The sequence below is a fragment of the Leucoraja erinacea genome, chromosome 34 (genome assembly GCF_028641065.1).
Source record: "Leucoraja erinacea ecotype New England chromosome 34, Leri_hhj_1, whole genome shotgun sequence".
Lineage (NCBI taxonomy): Eukaryota > Metazoa > Chordata > Chondrichthyes > Rajiformes > Rajidae > Leucoraja > Leucoraja erinaceus.
In genome coordinates, this window is record NC_073410.1 from 12603928 (window position 1) to 12631576 (window position 27649).

At 39.6% G+C, this 27649-nt stretch overlaps 2 protein-coding genes across 5 annotated transcripts in view; one reads left to right on the forward strand and one right to left on the reverse strand.

The window, feature by feature from the left end:
- Window positions 1–5450: 5450 nt before the first annotated feature.
- LOC129713009 (steroidogenic acute regulatory protein-like) lies at window positions 5451–10275 on the forward strand. The gene is made up of 7 exons (XM_055661853.1): window positions 5451–5728; window positions 5902–6018; window positions 6733–6878; window positions 7695–7853; window positions 7965–8149; window positions 8240–8333; window positions 9724–10275. The coding sequence occupies exons 1-7, from the start codon at window positions 5665–5667 to the stop codon at window positions 9832–9834; spliced, it is 876 nt and encodes a 291-aa protein (XP_055517828.1). The 5' UTR covers window positions 5451–5664; the 3' UTR covers window positions 9835–10275.
- Window positions 10276–12997: 2722 nt separating this feature from the next.
- Window positions 12998–27649, reverse strand: part of LOC129713008 (A disintegrin and metalloproteinase with thrombospondin motifs 14) — a 94214-nt gene continuing 79562 nt past the window's right edge. For all 4 annotated transcript variants that reach the window (XM_055661851.1, XM_055661850.1, XM_055661849.1 and 1 more), the window contains 8 exons: window positions 26984–27064; window positions 26318–26481; window positions 25198–25363; window positions 24053–24185; window positions 22390–22597; window positions 20337–20469; window positions 16192–16302; window positions 12998–15020 (listed from right to left, as the gene is read on the reverse strand). In XM_055661851.1, coding sequence (XP_055517826.1) covers window positions 14404–15020; window positions 16192–16302; window positions 20337–20469; window positions 22390–22597; window positions 24053–24185; window positions 25198–25363; window positions 26318–26481; window positions 26984–27064 — 1613 coding nt within the window. In that variant the 3' untranslated portion in view covers window positions 12998–14403. The remainder of the gene's footprint in view (window positions 15021–16191; window positions 16303–20336; window positions 20470–22389; window positions 22598–24052; window positions 24186–25197; window positions 25364–26317; window positions 26482–26983; window positions 27065–27649) is intronic.

Here is a 27649-nt window from a genome sequence, read left to right on the forward strand (position 1 = left end):
CCATCATTAATCCACAATCTTCGTAGATAGCTAAAATCCCTTCATTTCCTCTTCCACTCCTGTATCTGCAACGTCTTCACGCCTTACATTACCTCCCAAAGGCTGGCCTCGTGCAGTTCTGAGCTTGTGTGTATCCTATCCTCCCTGTATTGTTAGCACAATCTTCAGATAGATGATGGATTTACAATCCTTGTAATTCCTTCTTAAAACCTAGAAAATATATCTTTCTACCAATATAACTCATTTCAAAATTCACCTCTTCGATCAAGTTTTCAATTAGGCCCCCTGAATTCCTCTCACATTCTCCATAATTAGGACATGCATTGTTTTTATTTTAAAGTATGATGCAATAACATGTTAAAAGTAGCTGAAGATGTTTGGCCTACATTCATCCCTGAGTCCATGTAATAAAAAAACATTATTTCATCATCCCGGACTGGAGGGAACTTGCTGTGTGCAATCCATCTTCTCTGGTGTCCCACATTGTGAATGTGACCACACAAACCTTTAATGGTAGTAAAAATCTTTGATAACCTAGACTAGATAATGCATTGATAAACTAAGATCCCTTTTCTTTCACTGAATTTGTCGGTTAAATGAAATTTTATACTTAGATTAATATTTAGTTGAGTTTATTACTGTCACGTATACTGAGGTACAGTGAAAAACATTTTGTTGCATGTTACCCAATCAACAATAACACCAGAAACAAGATGACAATCAAACCGCCCACAGTGTACAGATACAGGATAAAAGATATAACATTTAGTGCAAGATAAAGTCCAATCAAATCCAATTAAAGATAGTGCGCTGGTCCATAATGTGGTAGATGAGAGGTCAGGACCACAATCCAGCTGACAGTTGAGTTGACTCATGACTGCTGGGAAGAAACTGTCCCTGAATTTAGAGGAAATGTGTAGGAGGGAACTGCAGATCGTGGTTTAAACAAAAGATAGACACTAAATGCTGGAGTAACTCAGCTGGACAGGCAGCATCTCTGGAGAGAAGAAATGGGTGACATTTCGGGTTGAGACCCAGTCTGAAGCAGGGTCTCTGCCCAAAGCGTCAACCATTTTTTCTCTCCAGAGATGATGCCTGACCCGCTGAGTCACCCCACTCCAACATCTTGTGTGTATCCTGAAGTTAGAGGTGTACGTTTTCAAACTTCTCTACCTCTTGTCTGATGGTAGAGGGGAGAAGAGGGAGTGACATTTGATTATGCTGGTGGCCTTGCTGAGGCAATGTGAGATGGAGATGGAGTCCATGGAAGGAGGTTGGCTTGCGTGACGGTCTGGGCTACATCTCTGCAATTTCTTGCGGTCTTGGATGGAGTGGTTCCCAAATCAAGCAGTGATGCATTCCGATAAAACATTTTGTATGGCGCATCTGTAGAAGTTGGTGAGGGTTGTTGGGGACATGCCCAATTTCCTAAGCCTTCTGATGATTTAGAGACATTGGTGTGTTTTCTTGGCCATATCTTCGAATGTGGCAGGTCTGGGAATAATTGCTGGTGATATTTATTCCTAAGAGCTCGAAGCTATCAACCTTCTCTACTTCAGTACCATCAATATATACCCGGGTATGTGTTTACCGCTTCCTGAAGTCAATCATAATCGCCTTTGTCTTGGGAAAGGTTATTGTGTTGGCACCAGCTACGAGGTTCTCAATTTCCATCCTGTACTCCATCTCGACATTTTGTGATATACAGCCCATTACGATTATGTCGTTTGCAAACTTGTAAATTGAGTTGCATCGGCATTTGGTGCAGAGTGTAATGAGTATAGAAGAGGGCTGAGAACGCATCCTTGTGGGGCCACCAGTGTTGAGGATGATTTGACACCTTTCCTCACTGATTGGGGTCTGTTGGTCAGCGAGTCAAGGATTCAGTTGCCAAGGGGAGTGCTATTTCCAAGTTCCATGAGTTTTGGAGACCGAGCTTGGTTGGGATAATAGTATTGAGATCAGAGATGTAGTCTCTGATTAGGATTCTGACATTGGTGCCCTTCTTATCCAGGTGTTCCAGGGATGAGTGTATGGTCGGTGAGATGACTTCAGCAATGATCTTATTTTAATTTAATTGAATATAATTTAAATAATATTTATCGTAATTCAGAAAGAAAGCAAATGGAATTTCCCAAAGCATTCTGGAAATCTTTTCAGATCAGGCTTGTTTCCTTAACATTCCAATAACTTCCGTTGAGGCTACAATTAGCATGTTAAAACAATCTGTCATATAAATCAACAGAATAGAGATTAAAATCTTTCTCTCGACATTCCAAAACTAATTCTGCTTCCCCATATTCTCTTCATAGCTGTATATCTGAATCTACTAAAAGTATTAATGTCATTTTCTGGGTTAAAACAGCTACCACGCTGTGTCACGGGCTGAAAAGCATTGGATTTTGAGCGCAAAATCTTCCAATTTCAAATAAATAAAGAATCATATATAAATGTGCACTCATAACATGAGCTATAATTAATGTATTTTACTTATTTAAAGGTGAGTTAGAGATTGAGCAGCACATAATTCCCATAGAAACTACGTTATACCTCTGTAAAGAGATAATCAACTATTACCTGAGATGAGGATCAATGGATTTAATGTGTCAGTCCAATCTATTATGGAGATCCTTCAATTCCATGATATTTTCTGAAGGGGGGGCTGTGGACCCCCAGCAGGACCAAAAACAAGGCCTGTCAAAGGGCGGATGAGCTTCTAGCGAGCCAATGGCCATCCACACTTCAGTAGAAGTTGCAATCACTGTCGTACATAGCATTGTAAGGAATGATGATAAAGCACACACACACACACACACACCAAAATCCTACACTTCCAGCGGTGGAAGTCCGCAGGAAATGGAGGACAGAGGCGAGTGGTGCGTCCATCACCGTTCCCGTCGGAAACCAGCACCACTGCATCGCTAATGTTTTCAACAATGATGAATGAATGAACAGGTGAACTTCCAAGGTGATTTCAGAAGGAAGTTGAGAATCTGAGAATCAATTGTTAGTGGTTTAGAGGCACAGAGGCTAGGCCAGAAAAGTGCAGTAGATTTCCTTCCATAAAGATAATAAATAAACAATATATTTTTATTTGTTAAAGACATTTCAGTGGTTTGATGGTTGTATTTTCCAATACTAGCATTTTAATTAATTGAATGTACACCTTCCATCTGCTGAGGGGATTTTTAGGAAACATTAATTGTCCATGTCTTTAGATAATTTCACCACTAAAATCATAACGATGTCTCCAGTCACCAGCGATAGAAACACGAGTGGCTCATTCTGTCCCTTGAGCCTCTTCATGTTTTATTCCATTTCTATGTGCAATTCTAAAGGGCCTGTCCAAACTTTCATGACCTTTTTTACTCGTGGACATTTTTCATCAGGCTAGAAAAACATCCCGACCTACTTGACACCATGAGTACCTACGACTAGCATCACGACCTGCCTACCACCTCGTGACGACCATGCTGCGAGCATGAGTCAAGGGCAAACTCGGCAGAGGTCGTGAATTAGGTCGTGAAAGTGGACAGTCCCTTCATACTTTAAAATATTCATTCATTCTTTTAAAACTAACCATCATTTCATTTTTTACAAAATCTGAACTATGTTTTTGAGTTTTTGCCAGCAGCCATTACTGAGTGGTGTGTTACCGTGTACTAGTCTGATGGACTCGCAGCTATTGAGCAGGTTGTTCAGGCTGATTCAGCCACTGGTACAACAAGCTATTTGTTTAAAGTGTGAATCATGAGTTAATCTATTGTTTGGTGTGATTTTTCGGTTTAGGCACTAGGGATCGCTGAGTGAAGAAGGGTCTCGACCCGAAACGTCACCTATTCCTTCACTCCATAGATGCTGCCTCATCCGCTAAGTTTCTCCAGCATATTTGTCTACCTTCGATTTTTCCAGCATCTGCAGTTCTCTCTTAAAAATCCTTATCATCAAATTCCTTTCTGGCCATCCCCATCTCTACCTGAGCCTCACAATCCAAGATGCCTACACAATTTGTACAATAGACAATAGACAATAGGTGCAGGAGAAGGCCATTCGTCCCTTCGAGCCAGCACCGCCATTCAATGTGATCATGGCTGATCATCCCCAATCAGTACCCCGTTCCTCCCTTCTCCCCATATCCCCTGACTCCGCTATTTTTAAGAGCCCTATCTAGCTCTCTCTTGAAAGCATCCAGAGAACCTCCCTCTGAGGCAGGGAATTTCACAGACTCACCACTCTCTGTGAGAAAAAGTGTTTCCTCATCTCCGTTCTAAATGGCTTACTCCTTATTCTTGAACTGTGGCCCATGGTTCTGGACTCCCCCAACATCGGGAACATGTTTCCTGCCTCTAGCATGTCCAAGTCCTTAACAAACTTGTATGTTTCAATGAGATTACCTCTCATCCTTCTAAACTCCAGAGTGTACAAGCCCAGCCGCTCCATTCTCTCAGCAAATGACAGTACATCTTCTTGTGGCTCCTCAATTTTAATCATCATTAATTATAAGACACAATTTCATTAAAGCATCGCATTACTTTCCACATCTCCACAACTCTTCCCATTCTTAAAATTTGCCCACGTTACCACAAGACATCTTTAGCTGTGAAGCACATTAGGATACCTTAAGATTCTGAAAAGTGATCAGATTTCAGTTAACCAGATTAATACTTTCCTAATTCATTTTGTTTCATCTTGTTCTTGTATGGTCTCTTGAGAAGGTTACGGGAGCTGCAGAAACTGTAAGGTATCATTGATTTATGAATCTGTTTGAAACAGCGGATCAACATAAAATACTGACAGTATAAACAGTAACTGTACCACCCCCTAGTGGTTGGTTCAAATTATTACTGTCGATCGACATCAAAAATCATACACAGCCAAATATTTGTGACATAAAATATTTCACATGAAAAAATAAATTCCAAAGATACCTGATCTTGTTGCTTTAGTTTAGCTTTTGGGAATAATTTACAGTGTCTGAACTAACGAGGTTTATCCGAGTAATAATCAACATTTCAGACTCTCTGAACATTTGTTCTAAATATATTGCAGACTTGAAGAAAAAGGCAATTCAAATTTTAAGCGTAATGAATCAACATTTTAAAATGATTCGCACACAAAAAAATATTTAACCGTCCAATCAGGCATCATTCTGTGAAGTGGGACTTTAGGAAATCTTTGGGGGAAAGTCAAAAGTGAAATAGTTGAAAGCAAAACGAGATCTATTGAAATGTCTAACCGTCCAACCAGAGTTGGCAATCCTTGGTCAGACCACCAGGAAGCTTCCAACACATCTGATATCCATTCCCAGGCTAGGACACAAGTAGTATAACCACCCATAAACAAGAACATTTGAGTAGGCTGGTGAACAATTTAGAGTCAGCTTTCTCCATTAATAATGAAACAATATGAATGATTGATGCCCACTTGTGAGTAATTCTTCATTACAGAGCACTCTCTATTGCTCAGGAATCTATCACAGAATGACCCGTGATAATGTTGCGTTCATCGCTCCCCCTGCTGACCTTGAACGCTGTATTCAGCTGGTGAGTATCTCTCCACACATTCTTATCAGAGAAACTGGCCTTCGTGCAGTAAGTATAAAAGCAGAGCCACTGCACAAATGAAGCACAAGCTCAGAATAGAGCAGGAAATCGCTCAATAACCATGTTGCCAGCAACATTCAAATTGTGCTGCGGAATCTCACACCAGCATTTCAAGAGCATGACAGGTAGAGTCTTGCGATTTGTTTGCACTTTGCTTTTCTGCACCAGAAAAATTAATCACCAAATTATTTGAATTCAGCAATGGACATTGTAAAGCAGCACTTTACAGTTAAGTGACTGAACGAGACTTAAATGTTTAGGCTTTAATAACCGGTTTCTAATTTTGTTTCCCGTGTAGGATTGAAGAAAACCGCAGCGGTTGCCCTAACACGTGAACTGAGACGAATGAAAACAGAAGAAATCTTTCTGCCAAGCATCTTTCGTACTCTAATCCAGAAAGAAAACTTCTGTGAAGGTATGAAACTATTTCTGTATACTGTATTAATATTGCTGCGGTATTAATACAAGACTGTATTTTCTATTGAGCAAAATTCCACACTTTCGTGCTGCTTCCAATGATAAAACTCCTATAGTAGTTCTGACAGCAAGGATGTGAATAGCCTTAGTGACAACCAAAGCTGCTCCAAACAGGGAGGCAGCTGTCAGCATCTCTTGACCAGGAAAGGGATACATTTGTCCAGATCACACGATCTGATGATATTGATAACTCATATTTGCTAGATTGATAGATTTTTTAATTGGTAAGAGTATTAAATGAAACCAAAGTGAGTAGATAGTTTTAACATTGGAGAATATTTAATCGAATAGCTGAAAAAGCTCAAGGAACTGAATGGCCTACTCCTGTTCCTCTGAAAATGAAGCTCCGATGAAGACAAGATCGGGTTCCTATCTCTACACTTCAATAGCCAGAAACAACCATACATTTACAGGATATGCACTGTGTGAATTTGGCCTGAAGAATGGTCCCGACCCGAAAAACCACCCGTCCTTTTTTTCCAGAGATGTTGCCTGACCCGTTGAGTTACACCAGCACCTTCCGTCTATCTACAGCCACTCAAGAAATGTTTCTCATATTAGCCATTACTTAATGAAAGTGAAACGGAAAGGGGCAGTGAATTAATAACGCATGCAAATTCACATTTTCTTACACTATTTTGTTTTATTACAGCTTTCAGGGCAGAAGAGGAAAAGCTGAACATAAATAGCACTTTGAACACAGATGAATTATTCTACATTAAACAAGGGGAAGATGCTTTGCAACAAGCTCGGGATATTTTACAACAGGATGCTGGATGGGCAACAGAAATCAAAATGGTAATTATCTTCCAATTGATGGATGTTCAGAAATTAATATTAAGAGGAATCTGATAGCTGTTGACACTACCAGAGTAACTGAATCAGTTGTATATTAAAATAAGTTGCTGAATTTTTAGTTTAGTTTAGAGATACAGTACATCGCAGAAACAGGCCCTTCAGCCCACCGAGTCTGTGCAATACACTAGCACCATCTTACCTACTAGGGTATGTGGGAGGAAACGGGAGCACCCAGAGAAAACCCGTGTGGTACAAACTCCGTACGGACAGCACTTGTAGTCAGGATTGAACCATGGTCTCTGGCGCTGTAAGGCAACAAATCTGCCAATGTGCCACCTTGTCTAAGTCTCCAAGGAGATTCAAGGCAGTCCATGATGCTTCATCTTAGTGTTCAAAAGCACGTTCTCATTTAAATCCTTGGAGAATGAACTACAAACTACAAACTAAGGTTAAATCTATATTTAGTTATTAAGCACTATTTAAAAAGGAGCCAGTTTAACACTTTGTCTAAGGTATTATTGTGGCAATTGGAACTGTTTATAAAACTGGTCCTATGATGGATAAAAACCAGTTGGAATTACTCTATTTTCTTGCTGTACGCATTCAAGTGTGAAAATGCCAGATAAGGTCAGGTCTGATTGATTTTCTACTTTAAGTGACGTCAAAGAATAGTAGGTTCGACACTGGCTCCATGAAGAAGAATAGTAGATTCAATAGAATAGAGAGAAATACAAAACACTGCAGTTGTTGAGAGGATAAAGGGGAGGAAATTGTGAATAAGGATTATTAATAAATGGTTACATTTTTTATTTGCAGGAGAATGGTGATAACGTCGTAAGCAAAGTTCTACCTGGAACTGGGAAGGTCTTTAAATTGGAAGCAATATTGGATGCAACTGTGGATCATGTGTACTCCGAACTTCATGAAAAAGTAGATCAAATGAGCACATGGAATCCAAGTGTTGGACGTGTACAAGTAAGTTAATTGGATTTTTTTTTCTGTTTATGCAATCAAAATTATTTAGCATTTAGCATTGCTTACCTGGACAAATAATTTTAACGGATGTTCTTAATGTTATTTTTTTAGGTCCTCCAAAAAATTGGTAACACAACCATAGTAACTCATGAAATCACGCGAGAGACAGCTGGGAACATCATCGGGCAGAGAGACTTTGTGAGTGTAAGACACAGCTGGAAAGAAGGATCATGCCGTTACTTGGCTGGAATTGCAACAGAATCCAAGATGATGCCACCGCAGAAAGGCTTCGTAAGGTACAGACCTATCGCAGAAAGTAATTATTCACAAACTCTATTTGAACATGTTGAAAAGAAGAATTTCTAAGATATGTTTTCTTACAACAGAGCTGAAACTGGACCATCCTGTATAATATTACGTCCTGCGTGCAATGACAAGAAAAAGACTCAGATTACGTGGCTTCTCAGCATGGACCTCAAGGTTGGTTTATGATTCTCCCTGTGTTTCTATCTCTGCGTTTGCCTCTCATTGCTTCTGCTGCCAGCAGTAATTCAGATTCAGATTCAATTTTATTTTTAATTGTCATTGTCAGTGTACAGTACAGAGCCAAGGAAATGCATTTAGCATCTCCCTGGAAGAGCGACATAGCAAACGATTTGAATAAATAATAATAAGTGTCCGGGGGGGGGGGGGGGGGGTGGTGATTGGCAGTCACCGAGGTACGTTGTTGAGTAGAGTGACAGCCGCCGGAAAGAAGCTGTTCCTCGACCTGCTGGTTCGGCAACGGAGAGACCTATAGCGCCTCCCGGATGGTAGGAGGGTAAACAGTCCATGGTTGGGGTGAGAGCAGTCCTTGGCAATGCTGAGCGCCCTCCGCAGACATTGCTATTGTCACTCACCCAGGCTTTTAATCTATATATATATATATATAATTTAAAAGGCTGATTTAAAAAAAATTTTGTTAAAATGTTTCACCCAGTGTTAACACCCCGTGGCAGTCTCAGATCACGACCTGATCATGATGCCCAAACCTAAATCACTGCTAGAAAAGCTCCTGCCTCACAGCTGCAGCAGCAGGGTCTGGTCCTGACCTCCGGTGCTGTCTGCGTGGAGTTTGCACATTTTCCCCGTCACCGTATGGGTTTTTGCCAGGCGCTCCAGTTTCCTCCTACATCTCAGTAGGATTAAAGGCCTTTGTACACTACCCTTTGTGTTTAGGTGAGTGGTCAAATCTAGGAGGAGTTAATGGGAATGTGGGGAGATTAAAATAGAAATAGTGCTTGATGGTTAGCATGGACTTGTTGGGCCGAAGGGCCTGTTTCTTTGCTGTGTATTTGACTCTAAGCCACATATGCAACTCCCATATTGCTGTGGTCAGTGAATAAAGAACTAGAGCACAACTTTACACAATCTACAGTGATCCAGGGCAAAAAACAGATACCAGTAATAAATCTGAGATCAACTCACCCTGGTCTAATGCCTCTAGGATCTTCCCAATCAATCTGGCTTGTAACAATCAATTTAACAACACTGTATAGTGCTCAATGTGGAACTCATTACCACAGGGAGCCGAGGCAAATAGTATAGATGCATATAAAAGGCTGAACAAGCACATATGGAAGAAAATGGTCAGAATTTGATTTGGAAAGGCAGGAGGCTCCTAAGGAGCATAAAAGCTTGCAGAGCCTGCTTAAGCTGACTGGCAGGTGTGACAGGCGTATATCTCATGCTAGTCTACTTCATTTATTTTACAACTGTTATAAATTAAAATTAAAACTATTTTTGCTACTATGAAGTCAACACGGCTGTTTTCACATACTTGGTGTAAAGCCTGAACTCCTTCCTCAATCTGAATCTTGTCTTTTTACAGGGTTGGTTGCCAAAGACCCTCATCAATCAAGCTCTGTCACAGGCTCAGGTGGATTTTGCAGAACATTTAAGGTCGCAACTCTCCGTCAATTCGGTCTCCACGTCCAGCTGAACTTGAGGAACACAAACAATACAGATATAACTGGAGTCACTAGAAAGCACCTTATGGCTGATTAGTTACTGATGCGTTACAACAAATCAACTGCACAGTATCAAATCACAGTTTTGACATTGGATACTAAAGACATTGTTTAATATATATTTTTTCCCAAAGTATTTCAAGTGCACACTTACAAAGTCAGGAAGAAAATACTTTGTGAGACTCATTCGAGAAACCGGACCCGCACATCCATTCCACAGCACATGCAAAATATCAGACTGTTTCAGTAACGGTGTTGAGATGTCAGAAGTAGCACTGAAAAGGCGAGGGTATCACTGACAACTTACAGAAAACTGAGAACTGATACAAATCTCGGAATGGCGATGTGATTTGCTGCTGTTTTTTATTCTAATTTTAACTTATTTCTGATTACTTGAAAGATTTATTGGTAAATTGTACGAATTTATAGTATTTGTATTTTTAATTTTATTTGCTTAACTATATTAAAAATATGATGGATTTTTAAAAAACTATGTTGACTGAGATTTAAAGTAACAAGACGTTGCAAACAATATAGTGATATCAAATTCCCTGGAAGGTAACATTACTGAGGGCTTTCAACGCGATGAAAATCGACTTAGTAAGCATCCCTGATTGTCCACAGCCTCTAGCTTTCAAGAGAGAGCTAGATAGGGCTCTTAAAAATAGCAGAGTCAGGGGATATGGGGAGAAGGCAGGAACGGGGTACTGATTGGGGATGATCAGCCATCATCACATTGAATGGCGGTGCTGGCTCGAAGGGCCGAATGGCCTACTCCAGCACCTATTGTCTATTGTCTATTAGAATTAATTGCTTGTTGACTACCTGTCAACTCTTTTATTGGTCTCTTTAAAGCATTATTTTATTTATTCAGGACAAAACCTCACTCGTAAGGGATTTATTTTTACTAATCTTTGGCTGATATTGAAATAGTACTGGCTAGCGGGCCAGCTTTAACTGCTAGTCTGCATGGTGGTGGTAGTTCAACAACCATCTTTTGTAGGGAGTGACTTGCATGGAAACCTGGAGAACTTCCAAAGACCTTGCTGCCCTTGTCCTTCTAAATTGTGGAGGTTATATTTGGGGGATGCGGACTTAGTTGCCTTGGTGACTTGCTACACTGCATTTTAGAAATAAAACAGTAACTACAGTGTACCAGTGATGGAAGAGTCAAAGAAATACCAATCATACAATTATTTTCTCCTGGATGATAGTTTATGCCATTGGATAGGTTTCCAACCACTACCTGAACTGATAACTAAAGGCTGCTACATCCACCTACAAACCCCGCATTGATTTTAATAGTCCTTCTACATTTAAATATTCTGATGCATTCTCAACCGACCTCTACATTCCAACTACTGTAATCTTTAAGTCATTATCAGCCTTTGTTTGAAATCCTCTGTAATCCCATTCCCCAACGCACTAATTTATTCCAACTCTAAAACCACAATATCTACCTTCCTGTTCAGTATGAAGAAGGGTCCCAACCCAAAACATCACCCACATAATTTCTCCAGAGATGTCGATTGACCCGAACACCTCCGCTCAGTCCACATTAACTAACCTGACCTCCCGGTGGCTCAGCACTTCAACTCCCCCTCCCATCCCATATCCGACCTCTCTGTCCTGGGTCTCCTCCATGGCCAGAGCGAGCAGCACCGGAAATTGGAGGAACAGCACCTCATATTCCGCTTGGGGAGTCTGCATCCTGGGGGCATGAACATTGAATTCTCCCAATTTTGTTAGCCCCTGCTGTCTCCCTCCCCTTCCTATCTCTCCCTCAGCCCTCAGGTTCCTCCTCCTCCTTTTTCCTTTCTTCTCCCCCCCCCACCCCCCATCAGTCTGAAGAAAGGTTTTCGGCCTGAAACGTCGCCTATTTCCTTCGCTCCATAGATGTTGCTGCACCCGCTGAGTTTCTCCAGCATTTTTGTGTACCTTCGATTTTCCAGCATCTGCAGTTCCTTCTTAAAAAACATGTTGCTTGACCCGCTTAGTTACTCCAGCACTTTGTGTCTATCTTTGGTATGTGCCAGTATCAGCAGTTCCTTTCTACATACCTACCTTCCTGCTGTTTCCCTTTTTGATTAACCTCAAATTTAACTTTATTGTCATTGTGACCTTGCTAGTGTCATTTAACAGTTCAAACTGTCCAGCCTAGAGCATATATTTCCCGGTACTTTAATTTAAGGCCCAGAAAGGGAGTATCAGGGAGTGCCAAAGGCCACATAAATGACTTTGCAGAAGGATGCCATTGTGAAAAATATCACAATCCTTCTTCCAACTCAATGCAAGCAAAGATATGAACAAATCATGCAAACTGGCCTTGTTCAAATGAGGTAACCCAGCAATTATGAGCACCAATTTTAATTTTCAATGCCTGCACTCAAAATTATGTGTGATATTTTACTCGCGGGTATTTTTCAACATGTCGGAAAAATATGCCGCGACCTAGCTGAGGCCTCAAGTACACGGGGACCACTCTCAGGCATGAAGGAGAGTTATATAGACCTCCTACGATCTCGTGTCGACCATGCTGTGAGTATGAGTCGAGGGCAAACTCTCCAGAACTTGTGGATTAGGTCGCCCAAGTGGGACAGCCCCTTTAAGGGAGCACAGAAAGTGTGATTGCTAGGTGCTTGTAGATTGATGATGCATGTTAACCAATCACACACAAGCCAGCATCACTAACTCCACCCCACTGTAACACTTACACTAACACTTGCTTCCAGCACAGTTCAGTTCGAGCAGCTAGGATGTACTGACAACCAACCACCCTTTATGCTGTTAGGTTCTCAGTGCTGATTAAAGATGAACTTGAATCACATACTGTGTCTGGTGTATATCTACATGGTGACAGAAGCGCTGAAGGGAACATAGGAATCAGGGTGTAGAGAGTCCGTTGCTGAACCATCTAGATTTCTGAACAAACTGGTAGCAAATTATTGAAATTTTACCAGAAGTGAGCATATTTTGCAATGATCAGAAATATCAAACATTACAGCCTACATTCTTTATCAATGATATCTGTAATCAATGGAAATAGATGGGAGGAACATAAACCATTTTGTGCTAATTCAACAGGTACGTTATAAACAGAAGACAGCATTAACAATAAAATATTTGAACAACAAAGATATTGAAATAGCATTTATTACCAATTTTAGCACAATCTATCAGTCAACTAAACAGTGATTTGAGCACGCAAAGAACCTAACGTTTATGTATATTTTGTGTTAGTTGCTAGCCAATACAATGTTGAACAATATAATTGTGGTTTAATTATTACACAAAGTGCCGAGTTTCTTTTAACGGTTCTCAACTGCTTTCTGAAGAAAACACTGTTGCAAAAAGGTATTTCTAACCCAATGAATTGCATTTATACTGAAACAATTACGGGTAGGTTGTCAGTCATGCACAGCACCACATCTATGGGGTTTACATACATTCAGTTTGTTTAGTTTTCATCAAAGCAGTTCCAAAAAATTGTTTCCTTGAGGTCACAAAATATTTGTGAAGTTTAAACACTGTTCAAAAGCTCATGATAGACTAATGCTTTCACAGTTTTGTTCAGCCATTGCACAATAATTGGTTACATGTTTAGATCATATACAAGAATGTATAAGATTTTACATACAGCAACTTTAAAATCTCTAAAACTTTGAGTGGAGACTTAAAAAAAAAAAAAAAATCACTTCTACTTCTTCGACTGAGAACGCATTGACTGTAATATGGGAAAACATTTGGTATTGGGAATATCCAGTTGCTCCATAAATTATATTACACTGCTATAGCCTCCTGCTTCAATACAAACAATGATGACACAAAGGAGCAGACAGGGAGGCCAGCACTAATAAATTCTTTCAGTAATGCAAAACTGAAATTTCTTTTCAATTCAATAAATATTAAAATTAAAAGCTCTTAATTCATTTATGTACAGGAACTATACACAAGCAACAGTCATGTTAATACATGTACTCTGTAATGAATGATGTGCCAGGCGGCAACAAAGGCAGATTTGTACAAGCAACAGCTAAATCTAACAGCGATTATTTACTTGCATAGTATAAACCCATTAACTGTGAGGATGCTGACATTTACATTATATACAATATGGATGTAAATATATCATTTCATTATCACAACAGTAGTGAAAATGTCTCTGCAATAATTTTTTTATTGCGTCGTGCATTATGAGAATTATTCCTTACAGGCAAGATGTTTCCAGAAGAACTAATCTGTTGATGAAAATGCTCATTGCATGTTTTAAATGCATGTCAATGTTGCACCTTTGTATCTGCAGACGTTGAACTGGGTTGTTACCTTTTACAATATCTGGATAATAGTTGCCAACTTGAATATGTGCAGAATGAAACTCTTAAAGATCCCAGGACACCTTTACTTTCAGCTTAAACTGAAGCTGGCTGCACCTTCAAGTGTGCATGAGAGTCAAGCAATGTATTGGAACCACTTGGTTACACCGAGAGAATAATGCAAACCAGTGTTCATTTCGATGCAAAGCTGTGGGTTGAATCGGAATTTTATGTTGAGATGGACGAGATTCTGTTGGCCATGTCTTCCTCGGATTCACCATCATCCCTGCTCTGTTTTGTTACATCTGTTGAACTCCAACTATCACTCCAGGTAGTTGTACAAGGCAAAGTCTTGTCACTATTTATAAACAACTGAGGAGGAGTTGTGGAGTCAAAGCCGCCCACCTCTGTATGTAGTTTTACCTGTTGAGCAGGAGGCAACCTGAATGTACTCGCAAAATTGAGAGTATTTCGCCTACCAGAACTTTTGGTAGTTCCTTGAGACTCTGCAGCGAGAACCTTGGTTGAAAATCCATCACTGCTGTCAGTACTGGCACCCAAGGTGGGAGTTGTTGGCAAAATCTCATCCTTCACAGTGATCCCTCTAAATGTCGCATATTGGTTGTGAGGGGTCGGCTTTGCCATTATTTGCGGACTGAGACTGGAATGGATGGTGCCCTTAGAATCTTCAGTTTCGGAGGTTGCCTGAGAAAAAGGAGGTGCTGAAGTTGGGCTCCTCTTTTTGCAGGAATCGCAGCACAACTTATGATATGCAGGAATAGAACAGTATCGAGCCAAAATCTCCAACTGACAGAAAACTGATTTATCACCGAGACATGGCTCCTCTGTAGATTGAATCAAAACAAAGTTAGTAGGCTTCTTTAAAAAGGAAATTACATTTTATCTGGTTGTGAAATTCTATTTTACAAAAAAAATGGTTTACTTATTTGGTAGAAAATAATAATGCTGCCTTCAATTGGAGCTGTATTCATATCTATATCTATGAGACCAGGCAAGTAGTTGAAAAACAGACTGCACGGTTCATTTCTAGTTAAAAACAATAGAATTTGAGAAAATGTGGCTACGTATAAGGAAATGATAAAGTAACTGGAAATTAGATAGCTTAGTAGTGTTGGCTTCAGCACTGAGCAAATGGAAATAAACCTGCTATAGAATAAATCGAGTCAATGACCATCCCATTGCTGCAGGAGTTTAACCAGTCACATGAATCATGTTGTACATTAATATACGTTCAGTGTTCAATGTGCATCGCATTAAATCTTTCTTTATACGAGCTCCTCTTGAAGCAATGAGCACAAAATTATGCCAGGGTCATTATTGATGGCACTTCCACAACACCAGAGGCAGTATTAGACTGGGCACCACTATGGTGACTCGAAAAGGTGCCTTTAATTCTCTTGGTGGTATTATACAGTACCAATAATCCTATGTAGAGTGTCTAAATTCCATTCCACATTAAGTGAAATCTCCCAATTCAGGGTAAATATAAGGTTGGGTGAATTTGAAAATGCAAGATAGACACAAACTGCTGGAGTAACTCAGCGGGACAGGCAGCATTTCTGGTGAGAAGGAATGGGTAACGTTACTCCAGCATTTTGTGTCTATCTTCAGTTTAAATCAGCTACTTTGTCAAGGGCTAGCACATTAACAGATTAGTGTAAACAATATGATTCTTGATTGACGGGATGAATTGAAATCTACTTCTCAATGTCTACATAAAAGTAACCAGACCATTTTGTAAATACATAAGTAAATCCAGAATAGCTACTACCACAATCTACAGCTCCATTTATCAATTTATCCACAGATCTTTTATGAATTGGCACTATTCAGGTAACAGTAAACATTCTGACTTGAAATCTTTGTTAGTCAAAAACATGCAGCTGATCTTCTGATTAGTTGACCAAAGTGCAAATCTAGATGTGTTCATTGTTAAAATCTATCACAATATTTAAACATCACTAGTGCAAAGAATGTCTGCAAAGTGCGATTTACTTGCTGCTGTTTTAAGAAGAAGCTTCTCAGGTACGAGCTGTGACACCCACTGGTCCTGTGGAGTAACTTGCTCAGTGGTTTCCAAGCTTGGAGTGAAAACAGAAGGCTTTCCTAAAAGGGGCAAAGGGATTTTTAAGAACATTTATATTTTATTTTACTTTCTATCATGCTAGTAAAAAATCAAAAACTTACAAAGAAGATAGACACAAAATGCTGGAGTGACTCAGTGGGATAGGCAGCATCTCTGGATAGAAGACCATTTCTTCTATCCAGAGATGCTGCCTGTCCCACTGAATTACTTGAGCATTTTGTGTCCATCTTCAGTGTAAACTTACAAAGGCAGATACATAAAAGCACATTTTTTCTTTTTAATTAACACACCTGGGACAAACTAACACCACTTAAATATGTATACAGAGAATTTGGACATAATGGTCATCAAACTAATAATCTTCTGTCAATGTACAAACAATTACATGCAATAATCACTGATCCAGACTCTAGAATTCCCAATATGTGCCCAGGAATTCATAGACGCAAACATTTTTGCCACAGATGCAAGTGATTTGGCCCAGCGTGTTCACGTTGGCCAAAAACAAACCAGGCCAATTTAACTTTTCAGCTCATCTGCCAGTCATGGCTATTTATGGTCAATTGAGTACTATTTAACAAAGTGTTGAGGGCTTGTGGTCAGTGGTTTTCAGATCCTTGCCCTTCAACTGTGACATCTCCAGACCCTCCACTTCCAAATTCTGTCCAATCATTCAACTATTGAATGAACTATTAAACTTATATGCTATATTTATTGTCTTATATGCAAGGGAACGAGATGTACTCTGACCAGCCCTCTGATCATTTTCATCTCAATGATAGATACTGTCATTCTATGGATCGAAGGAAATAGGCAACGTTTCGGGTCGAGACCCTTCTGAAGAACCCGAAACGTTGCCTATTTCCTGCACTCCATAGATGCTGCCTCACCCGCTGAGTTTCTCCAGCATTTTTGCCTGCCTTCGATTTTCCAGCATCTGTAGTTCTTTCTTAAACAAGATACTGTCATTCTCCTTTGTTCCAAAAAATCCCTCATCCAGCCAATCTGTCTTTACGAGTATATATCTCAGGCACTGATAATGTGTTTAATATAATGTGTTTGTAAATCTTGTTGCATTTCCTGAGCGCTATCTTATCCTTCCTCCCTATTCACGATCCCTTGTCTTAAGTGAAAAGTATAGATACAGACCACACATAGAAGAGGGGTTGGAGAAGGGGGGGGGAGAGGGGGGTGGGGGAGGAGGTTGGATTTGCCAGTTGCTAGAGGGCTGCAGGCATTTTGTGCTCCTGTGGGAACTCTGGTTACACCGCATTTCTGATGTGCAAACTGTTGGCGTTACAAATAGTTCACCGCAACCGTAACTCTGCTCTCTTCTGCAGCCCAAAAAATAAATATCATGCATACTTTCGCAAACATTTTGTTTATTTGTACTGCTGCCTTGAAGGATTTGTGTACGCGCACTCCAAGATCCTTCTATATTTCTTCGTAACTCACCATTTATTGTGTATTATTTTGCTTAAATGAACTACCAATGTGTTCACCAAACGAGTCCACTGATATCCTTCTGTAACCTGCATTCTCACCATCAACCAAGCTTGTTATTCTTGGCAAACATCTCAATTCTGGCTAAATATTTAAGAAGGATCTGCAGATGCTGGAAAATCGAAGGTAGACAAAAGTGCTGCAGAAACTCAGCGGGTGCAGCAGCATCTATGGAGCGAAGGAAATAGGCAACGTTTCGGCCCGAAACGTTGCCTATTTCCTTTGCTCCATAGATGCTGCTGCACCCACTGAGTTTCTCCAGCACTTTTGTCCATCTCAATTGTGGCTCCCAAGTTTAAACGTATAAAATGTATAAAATTATTAAAGAACTTAAAGCAAGAAAACTGTTTGTCCTTGAGGCAAAGTCTAGAACAGGGACACAGTTTTGGAATGGGAAGTAAATTATTAATGCCTGAGATCAGTGGAGATTTCTTCATGCAGTGGATGGTGAACTTAGAAATGACCACCTTGGAAAGTTGTTGTATCTCAGTCTCTGTGTTCATTCAAAACCCAAATTGATAGATATTTTAATTGATTTATATTTTATTTTACTAGTAAAAAATCAAAAACTTACAAAGAAGATAGCTATAAAATGCTGGAGTAACTCACTGGGATAGGCAGCATTTCTGGATGGAAGGCATTTCTTCTATCCAGAGATGCTGCCTGTCCCACTGAACTACTCGGGCATTTTGTGTCTATCTTTGGGGGGAAGTGGTGTCCGTTGGAAAAGGGCACAATGGCCCACTTTCTATTTCTAATGTTCACAAATTGCCTACGACAAAAAAGCAAGGGTCTGTAGAACCCCTACTGTATACAGCTCTCTTATCAATAAATATCTTATTGACAATCACCTCTTGCTTTCTCAGCTAGCTATCAATCCAATGTCAGTCCCTCCAAATCTCAAGAGCTTTTACTTTCTTCCATCTGAAACTACCAAGGGTTGCACTTAAAAGCAAACAGATCAGATCAAAAATAATCTTCTCACATCGACCTTCCTTCTAGCCTCCAAAAAAATTCAGCCAAGTTCGTCAGACACGACTTCCTCTTAACAAATCTGTGCTGGCTATCCTGGTTTAACCCATGTGTCTCTAAGTATTGATTTATGTGTTCCCCCAGAGTGTACTGCAACAATTTTCCCTAATTGATGCCGCACAGATCAATGTGTGATTACTCAGCCGCCCACTTTCTCCCCGTTTAAGTGCATCTCATCGGTCTTCTCGTACCATGCTGGAAGCAAAGAGCATTGGAAAACTATAATCAGAGCTTGCATTATTTCCTCCTTTTGTTCTTTTAAGAGCCTGGAGTGCATTTATCCTCCTGTCATGGCAAATTACTTATTTTTAAAGATGCTATATCCCTTAACATGTCCTCTCTTTCTGTTTATCATTGCCTATACCCAGCATTCTTCTTCCTTAATGCACGTTGCATCAGCACACTCTTCTCTTAAAGGTATTAACTTTAAACTTCGCACAGCACTTTGGAATCAATTTGGACCCTTTTTCTTTCCTCATACTTTAATCCATCAGTCTACCCCATTAGCCTTTCTTGAAATCCTTTCTACCCTCATAATTTTCATTTCACCCCTACAATTTATGTAATAATCCAGGCTTTCTGCAGGGTTGTGCTTTCAGGATCAGTCATCAATGTCTCTCTTTTCTATCACTGTGCTAAACCTGACTGAATTATGATTCATTTTAGTCTCCCACTGACACCTTTTGCACCATTCAGATTTACTAAAGTAATTAAATTCACTCCTCTTGTTGTGCTTTCTATATGCTGACTAAAAAGGCCGCTATTATACTCTAATATCATCTGAGGCCTTACTGCCCTGGAACCCTTGAATTAAAGTTTGAACAATATAGAACTTCCAAAAATTCTAGTTTATTTTTTCCCCAGTCTCTTTGATTTTCCTTTTCAAACTTATCCCTCCAGCTTTCAGGCTCATTTACTAAACTTCATCTACCCCATTGAATCTTGCTTCTCTCCCCAATTTGGTACGGTTCATGCAAAACAAAGCTTTTCACTGTACCTTAGTATATACTGAAAATAAAGCAAAACTAAAAACTGCACATCAGTTGTGCTAAACACACTCAGCTCCTTTTTCCTTTCTTCTCCCCGCCACCCCCATCAGTCTGAAAAAGGGTTTTGGCCCGAAACGTTGCCTATTTCCTTCGCTCCATAGATGCTGCTGCACCCGCTGAGTTTCTCCAGCATTTTTGTCTACCTTCGATTTTCCAGCATCTGCAGTTCCTTCTTAAACACAATAGTGAAAGCATGGTGTGTTGTCTCCACAATTCATTCCTTTTCCATGGAATGAATTACTTGGCATCTCATATTTACTGTAGGTGGACTGGCACCAAAAATCTACTTAAATGTAACTGCATTTCATAGGAAACCAACCTTATAAAGTACACTTAAAATATTGCTGTTTATGTAAATGTGCTTCACATAATGTTGATGGTCTTCTGTGGGACAGTCTGAACATGTTTAATTTTAATTACACGGAGAACACATTGAAATAAGGCCAGCTTAGTCATGGCCATGTCCTTACCATTGCACTGCACCAGTTTGCAGGCTTGTACACTCTCCGGCTTTTCACTCACACAATGGCTGATGCTCGGCACACCACTGCCTCGGCACACCACCTGCCGCTGCTTGAAACCTTCGCCACAAGTCACAGAGCACTGGGCAATGAAAATTAAGGGCAGAGTAAGAATAACAATATATTCTGGCAACAGGAATATGCTCTAAATATGATGATCGAGATACAACGAATGTTCTATAAGAACGTGTTAAAATGTCTTTACTTAGGATGCACTTCATGGAATCAGTAATGCGGTCTTCCCTCCAATGTATACAAGTTTCATACCATCTGAGTTAATCAGCATATCTTTCTATTCTTATCTAACTTTTCTGAAATACATTAGCCTAAGAAGCTGCTTTATTATTAAAACAGCACAGTGGTCACCCTAACATTGTTGTAAGTGAAATTCCTGATTTATGATTGTGACAATCCCAGAACAGTATTAACCATATAACAATTACAACACGGAAACAGGCCATCTCGGCCCTACAAGTCCATGCCGAACAATTGTTTTCCCCTTAGTCCCACCTGCCTGCACTCATACCATAACCCTCCATTCCCTTCTCATCCATATGCCTATCCAATTTATTTTTAAATGATACCAATGAACCTGCCTCCACCACTTCCACTGGGAGCTCATTCCACACAGCTACCACTCTCTGCGTAAAGAAGTTCCTCCTCATATTACCCCTAAACTTCTGTCCCTTAATTCTGAAGTCATGTTCTCTTGTTTGAATCTTCCCTATTCTCAAAGGGAAAAGCTTGTCCACATCAACTCTGTCTATCCCTCTCATCATTTTAAAGACCTCTATCAGGTCCCCCCTTAACCTTCTGCGCTCCAGAGAATAAAGACCTAACTTATTCAACCTATCTCTGTAACTTAGTTGTTGAAACCCAGGCAACATTCTAGTAAATCTCCTCTGTATTCTCTCTATTTTGTTGACAAATTTGGTCAGTATTGTTGGGCTACCCTGTGAACAATCCACAATGTGTCTGTTTCAATGTGTGCGGCTATTACTCAATTGAAAGATTTTTAACTGTTGGCTTCTGCTCACGAGAGATACAGATAACCTTTAAAATGATATACAAGCAGAATTCTTCCAGCTACAAGGGAGCAATGCTATTTAATGAATGGCTGTTGTAATATGGAGGGGGAGGTTGGAGACTGGTCCCAGGGAGTCAGAGTGGAGGATGATATCTACTGGAACCATGTTCTTTAAGCAAAACGCCCCAAACAGTTAAAGGCAAGCTCTACTGGCAGAAATTGTCAAGAACAAATTAATACTAAATTAATGCACACAATCCTGTGATCACCTTGCTCCTCTCACTGTTCCCAGACCTGTAGGTTGAAAGAGAAGTAGATGATGGGTGAACACCCTAATTTAAGACCAGTAACCAGGTAAGAGTAGCAGAGATAAGAGAGTACATTAGAGTGATCCAGAGGTTCGGAAGCTGAGAATGGCCGTGACATTGAACTTCAAAGGAAAGCTGTCTACATATATGTGTCAAGGTCATATCTGAGGCTGCAGGAAGTTCTAGATGGGAACGGAGAATGGAATTTGAGTGCTTGCACTGGTTTCAGAAGAATTAATTTGGTAGGTGTTGCATCATCTGTGAGTAAATAAAAACAGGTAATTTCCAGACCTGGGAGTTCGTAAATCATGGCAGAAACAAAAGCTGTGCATTGTGTATGAGTTGAAGCCATGCGGGGTAATTTTATACTGGAAATCAAGCAACATTTCCATCAAAATGTCAGGAGTTTGAATTTCCAATGGGCGTTAAGATGTGCAGAAACATGCATAATGTTGCTCTGCAGTAAAATACCTACCACTCGCCAATGCTTCTTTTGAATTGCAATGAATATTAGGCCATTTCTTCTACTTATGCAGAAGCATATTCTACATTTTACTACTCCAACAAATTCATTCCTAGACTTATCAATGGTTGTCTTATATTTATGGAATCTAACAAGGGTAACCATTTTGGCAATTTGGCTTTGTTTGAAGAATCAGGTTAGTACCTGAGACCAAGCTCCTGTCCGCCACGGCGCTGGACATGGTGTGCGATTACATGCTCTCCGACTGCCAGGGCGATCTCCGACGCAGTACTTGGTGTGCACTGTTCTATTGGCGCCCTCGTTAAGGTATTGGGTGCATTGTACAACTCTTACTTGGATTCCTAATTTTCCACAGGTTTTACTACAAAATCCCCATTCCTCTGCTAACCATCTGCAACGATACAAAAATTAAAATAAATGGCAACGTTTAACAGTAATAACCAACATTAACAACCATTTTGAATTGTTGGTGCACAAAAATGCTGGAGAAACTCAGCGGGTGCAGCAGCGTCTATGGAGCGAAGGAAATAGGCAATGTTTCGGGCCGAAACCCAAGGGTTTCGGCCCGAAACGTTGCCTATTTCCTTCGCTCCATAGACTCTTGCTGCACCCGCTGAGTTTCTCCAGCATTTTTATCTACCTTCGATTTTTCAGCATCTGCAGTTCCTTCTTAAACATTCACAATAAACCAAAGAAATTTCCCTGATTACAGAATAATAATTGGGAAAAAATTGATATTAATATTTTGAAAAGGCCCAACAACCCCCACAATCAAGATGTGGATTATGGAGATGTCGGAGAACCTTACATTTGGAAAAAAAATTAGATATGTCTTAATTGACCATCCAGATTTATTTATTAGAATATGGTCTCCATTTATAGATTACTTGAAGGGGTAGATCGGACCGGCACGGAGGCCGGACTGAAGCCTGAACCCAGGACTAGATGAATAGGTATGTTCTCTGACCTATCTCCCAAGTTGCATTATTGATAGTTTATCCTATTTTTCTAATTTCTTTCTTTCTTTCTTTTTTTCTATCTATAAATATAAATAAATAATTAGAGGCAATGTTAATAGGTAGCAGATAAAGGGAAAAAAAATAAAAAATAAATAAAAAAAAATAAAAATAAAGGAGGATCCCAGCTACTTTGGTAACTGGGTCCCTGGAAACCTGGATACTTAATATGTAACTGCTAAACAAAGTCTGTACTGGTTTGGATTATGATATGCAGATGCCTCTAATAATAATGTATTAAAAAAAATTTAAAACATTTGAACTGTTGTCCTTGAATGGTGAGATTCGCACAATCTGAAACTATGCTCTCAAATCTTCAAGTGAATTCCAAGTGAGAAAAGAATATAATTATGAAATCATACGAATATCATCGGAAAAAACAGATCATTTTTCGAAGACATGGACACCATTCATTGATTTATTACAAGGATAGTATGGCACAACACAACTTTAGATTTAAATCCAATTACGGGTTGGGTGAGGTGGGTGGGGAGGGATGTGAGGCAGGTATATCACCACTTTTTTCTTTCTTTCTCTTTTTGTCTTTTTATTTTTTTTTCTATTCCTCTCTTCTTCCTTTCATTTCTTCACTCTTTGGCTACACTACTTTGGTAGTTAAAGGGTTCTATCTTTGCACATCTCATTTTTTTTCTCTTTCTTGCTTTTTCTCCTTTCTTTTCTTCCAACTAAAGCTAAAAAGTTAAAATTGCAGCTGTACAATAACTGTATAATTTTAGATGCCGTTGGTTCTATTTTTGTACATTTGCTTCTAATAAATAAAAATATCTTTTTTAAAAAGAAGAGAGAAAAAAGAATATCATGATGCTTACGATGGCTGTGTGCATTCATGAACGTTGCATCGTCTTCTTATAGGCTTCGGTTTTTTATTGTTATCACAGAAATTCTTTTGCATCATTTTGCTGTCACTTTTTCGTCGACATCCATATTTTGTATATTGAATACCTGAAAATATTGTTACAATATTACTATAATCTTGCAGTGAAAAATTGTCAATATACAGCAAAAATCTCTATTTGTAGTGGTGGGTTTTTTTTCACTGTACTGTACAGAGTAAATATGGACAAAACTATTCACGTTCCCTTTTGTACTGGATTAGGATGGCAAATGTACTGCTATTTTTGCACCAGTAATAATTGCATGGGCACAATTGGTCTTTATTCTTTAAATATTTTTCTGAAAAATCACATCCACACTGATCTGTATTCACATTCTAGATCCATATTTTCAAAGCACAAAACATTTGTTTGCTTCCTCGCCCACTAACCCTCATTTTATAGGTTTTGGTCACTTTCTCCCGACCATTACTCATCAAATGGATAAACTCTATATCTCTACAATGACCCTATCAGAGTTTTTTCTATCATCCCTCCCCCACTCTCTCTGCCCCAGTTCGGTAAAAGTCTTCAACCAGAAATGTTAATTGTTTCCCTTTCCACAGATGCCACTTAACTGCTGAGTGTTTCTTGAAGCTTGGTTATGTTTCAGATTTGCAGGTTCTGCAGATATTTTATTTTCATATACATATATCAAGGGTCAATTCTGCTCATCTTGGACAAAAACCAGCTTTAAGAAATCTCAATTAATACAAGTATGATGAAAAAGGCAACTATGGCACTCAATGTCATTAGCCAAAGGGAAACTGAAGGTCTCCTGGCATGTACACGTCAAATCTCTGTGGTCTGACACTCTGTGGTCTGGCATGTTGAATTTGTGATATGATTGGCATCAAATGCATTTTCTGGTCCCCATTTTCACAATTTTGCTGCTGTTAGGATGGAGATGTTATGCTTTTCTTCTTATGCCTACCTTGCATAAAACATTAATGTAGAATATTCCTTTGGGCTGTAATTTTTTTTTTACAATATGGAATATCCTATTCACAGTTAAGTGGAATTAGATGAAGTACATTACTGAACATGCAGCGTCATGATGTTATAGGCTATTGATAACAGACCTCCTCCACAGGCTTTCGAACATTGGGACCAACTCTTCAAAGCCCACTCGTAACTCTCAGTCTCTTCCAGGAGTACATTGTTGTTGCCAATCACAGGAAGTAGATCTTCGTGAATAACATACTTGTACATCAAATTGGATTTAGCATCTTCACCTTGTGGGCTAATCTGAAATAAGAGAAATCCTCTCCCATTTAAACAAGCTTCAATAAATACACAACACAGTGGCTAAGAATCTCCTTGGTGCTCTCTGTGTTGTGTCGATCATTTGTAGAACAGTCTAACAACTAGCATTTTGGTTGTGGGCCTGTGTTTCAAACATCAAAAACACCCAAGGCCTAAAGTATCAGGCTTGTGTACATCTGCTTTACTTGAGGGGAAGGTCTTAACTTCACATGTTGCTCCATGCAGATTACAGCATGGGAAATGGAGAAATAGGGATAGTGGTTTACAAACTTCTGGAGTAACTCAGCAGGTTAGGTAGTTTCCCTGAAGAACATGGACGTTTCAGGTCGGGACCATCCTTCATGGAAAATAGGTACATCTGGAGCTTGGTCTAGGTTTGGTACATTGACAATGAATGAAGAAGTCTTGGCAATGAGGGGCATGAGCTGGAGAACAGTTTGCTCGGTAGCAGTGAATCAGGGATTAGCTGTTGGTCTTCAGGTTGAAGGTGGATGGCAAAGGTGGGGACATGGAATCAGAGAATCACATAGCTGTGTTAGAATCTGGAGGTCAGGAGAAACCAATTCAGCGCATTTGGGCTGTGATTGGGGGTTAGGTGAGAGGTCAGTATGGGTGATCAAGGCAATTTATTTGTCTCACTGAAGTGTTAAGGAGAGCGCAGTTTGAATTAGGTGTGCAGAAAGCAAGGATCGTGCCGTGCATAAGAGGGCAGGTTTTGTGTTTCCAAGTAAAGGCAAGTAAAGGCAACAAAATAAATAAACTTTATATAAATTTCTAGTTAGATAATAACCCCAGTTTTGACTAGCTTTCTTACTCATTGCATAAACTGGCTGTTGGGATGAAATTAGAAAAACTGGAATGAGTTAGAACATTCAAAGGGGAGAAGGAAATAAGTATATTTCTTAAAAATTGCTACCTTATTATTGCATTACTTACATAAATAATTATGCTGGCATGCAGTGGACCACTGGATTTAAGTATTTCCTTGTCACTTTCTATCGAGTACTCCCATTCCAGACCCATTTCGATAAATATCTTTGGTTTTGAATGTTCACCTTTGGCATTGAGGATGAAATGATCGGTTCCTTGAATCTTCACAGCTGTTAAAAAGAAAAAACTATCAGTTGCTTAATATATTTTACAATATTAAAGAATGATAATTTAACTGATAGGTAATGAGGCAGCAACCATGAATTCTGGAGGATAACTACCAAATTACCTTCTCTAAGCAAACATATCTTCACTGGTGGAGAAAAGGAAGGAGGGTCTCGACCCCAAACGTTACCTATTCCTTTTCACCAGAGATGCTGTCTGACCCTATGAGTTACTCCAGCTTTGGTTTAAACCAGCATCTGCAGTTCCTTCCTACACATATCTTCACAGATGTTTATTTCAACTTTGTTTAAGAAGGAACTGCAGATGCTGGAAAATCGAAGGTAGACAAAAATGCTGGAGAAACTTAGCGGGTGCAGCAGCATCTATGGAGTGAAGGAAATGGGCAACGTTTCGGGCCGAAACCCTTATTTCAACTTTATCTGATATGCAAAAAACAATTTACAGACTCAAATATTGATAACTTACTAGATCCAGGGAAAAACTTACAAATTAGATTTGTGGATGATTCTGTTTCTTCTATTTGAATTTGTCTCGCGCCAGCTGGTATTTCAAACATTTTGAGCATCCCTGAAGAATATAAAATATCACAATTCATTGATTCTGCTTGTTTCATTTACATGCTGTAAAACCTGCAATATATTGCCAAACCTGTACTGTTTTAATCATTTATAAATAATATAATAAAAATTATTTTTTAGATGATTATGGAATGTTACATTTTCATTGTACATGTGTCTCACTAAGCTTGTGGACATGACAATTTAAGGTAGACACAAAATGCTGGAGTAACTCAGTGGGGCAGGCAGCATCCCTGGAGAGAAGGAATGGGTGACGTTTCGCGTCGAGGCCCTTCTTCAGACCTCCCCTCAAACCTTCTCTCCAGAGATGCTGCCTGTCCCACTGAGTTTCTCCAGCATTTTGTGTCTACCTTCGATTTAAACCAGCATCTGCAGTTCTTTCCTGACAATAGACGATAGACAATAGGTTGCGGAGTAGGCCAATTGGCCCTGCTCCCCATATCCCTCCACTCCACTATCTTTAAGAGCTCTAACTATCTCTCTCTTGAAAGCATCCAGATAAATGGCCTCCACTGCCTTCCGAGGCAGAGAATTCCACAGATTCACAACTGTGTGAAAAAGTTTTTCCTCATCT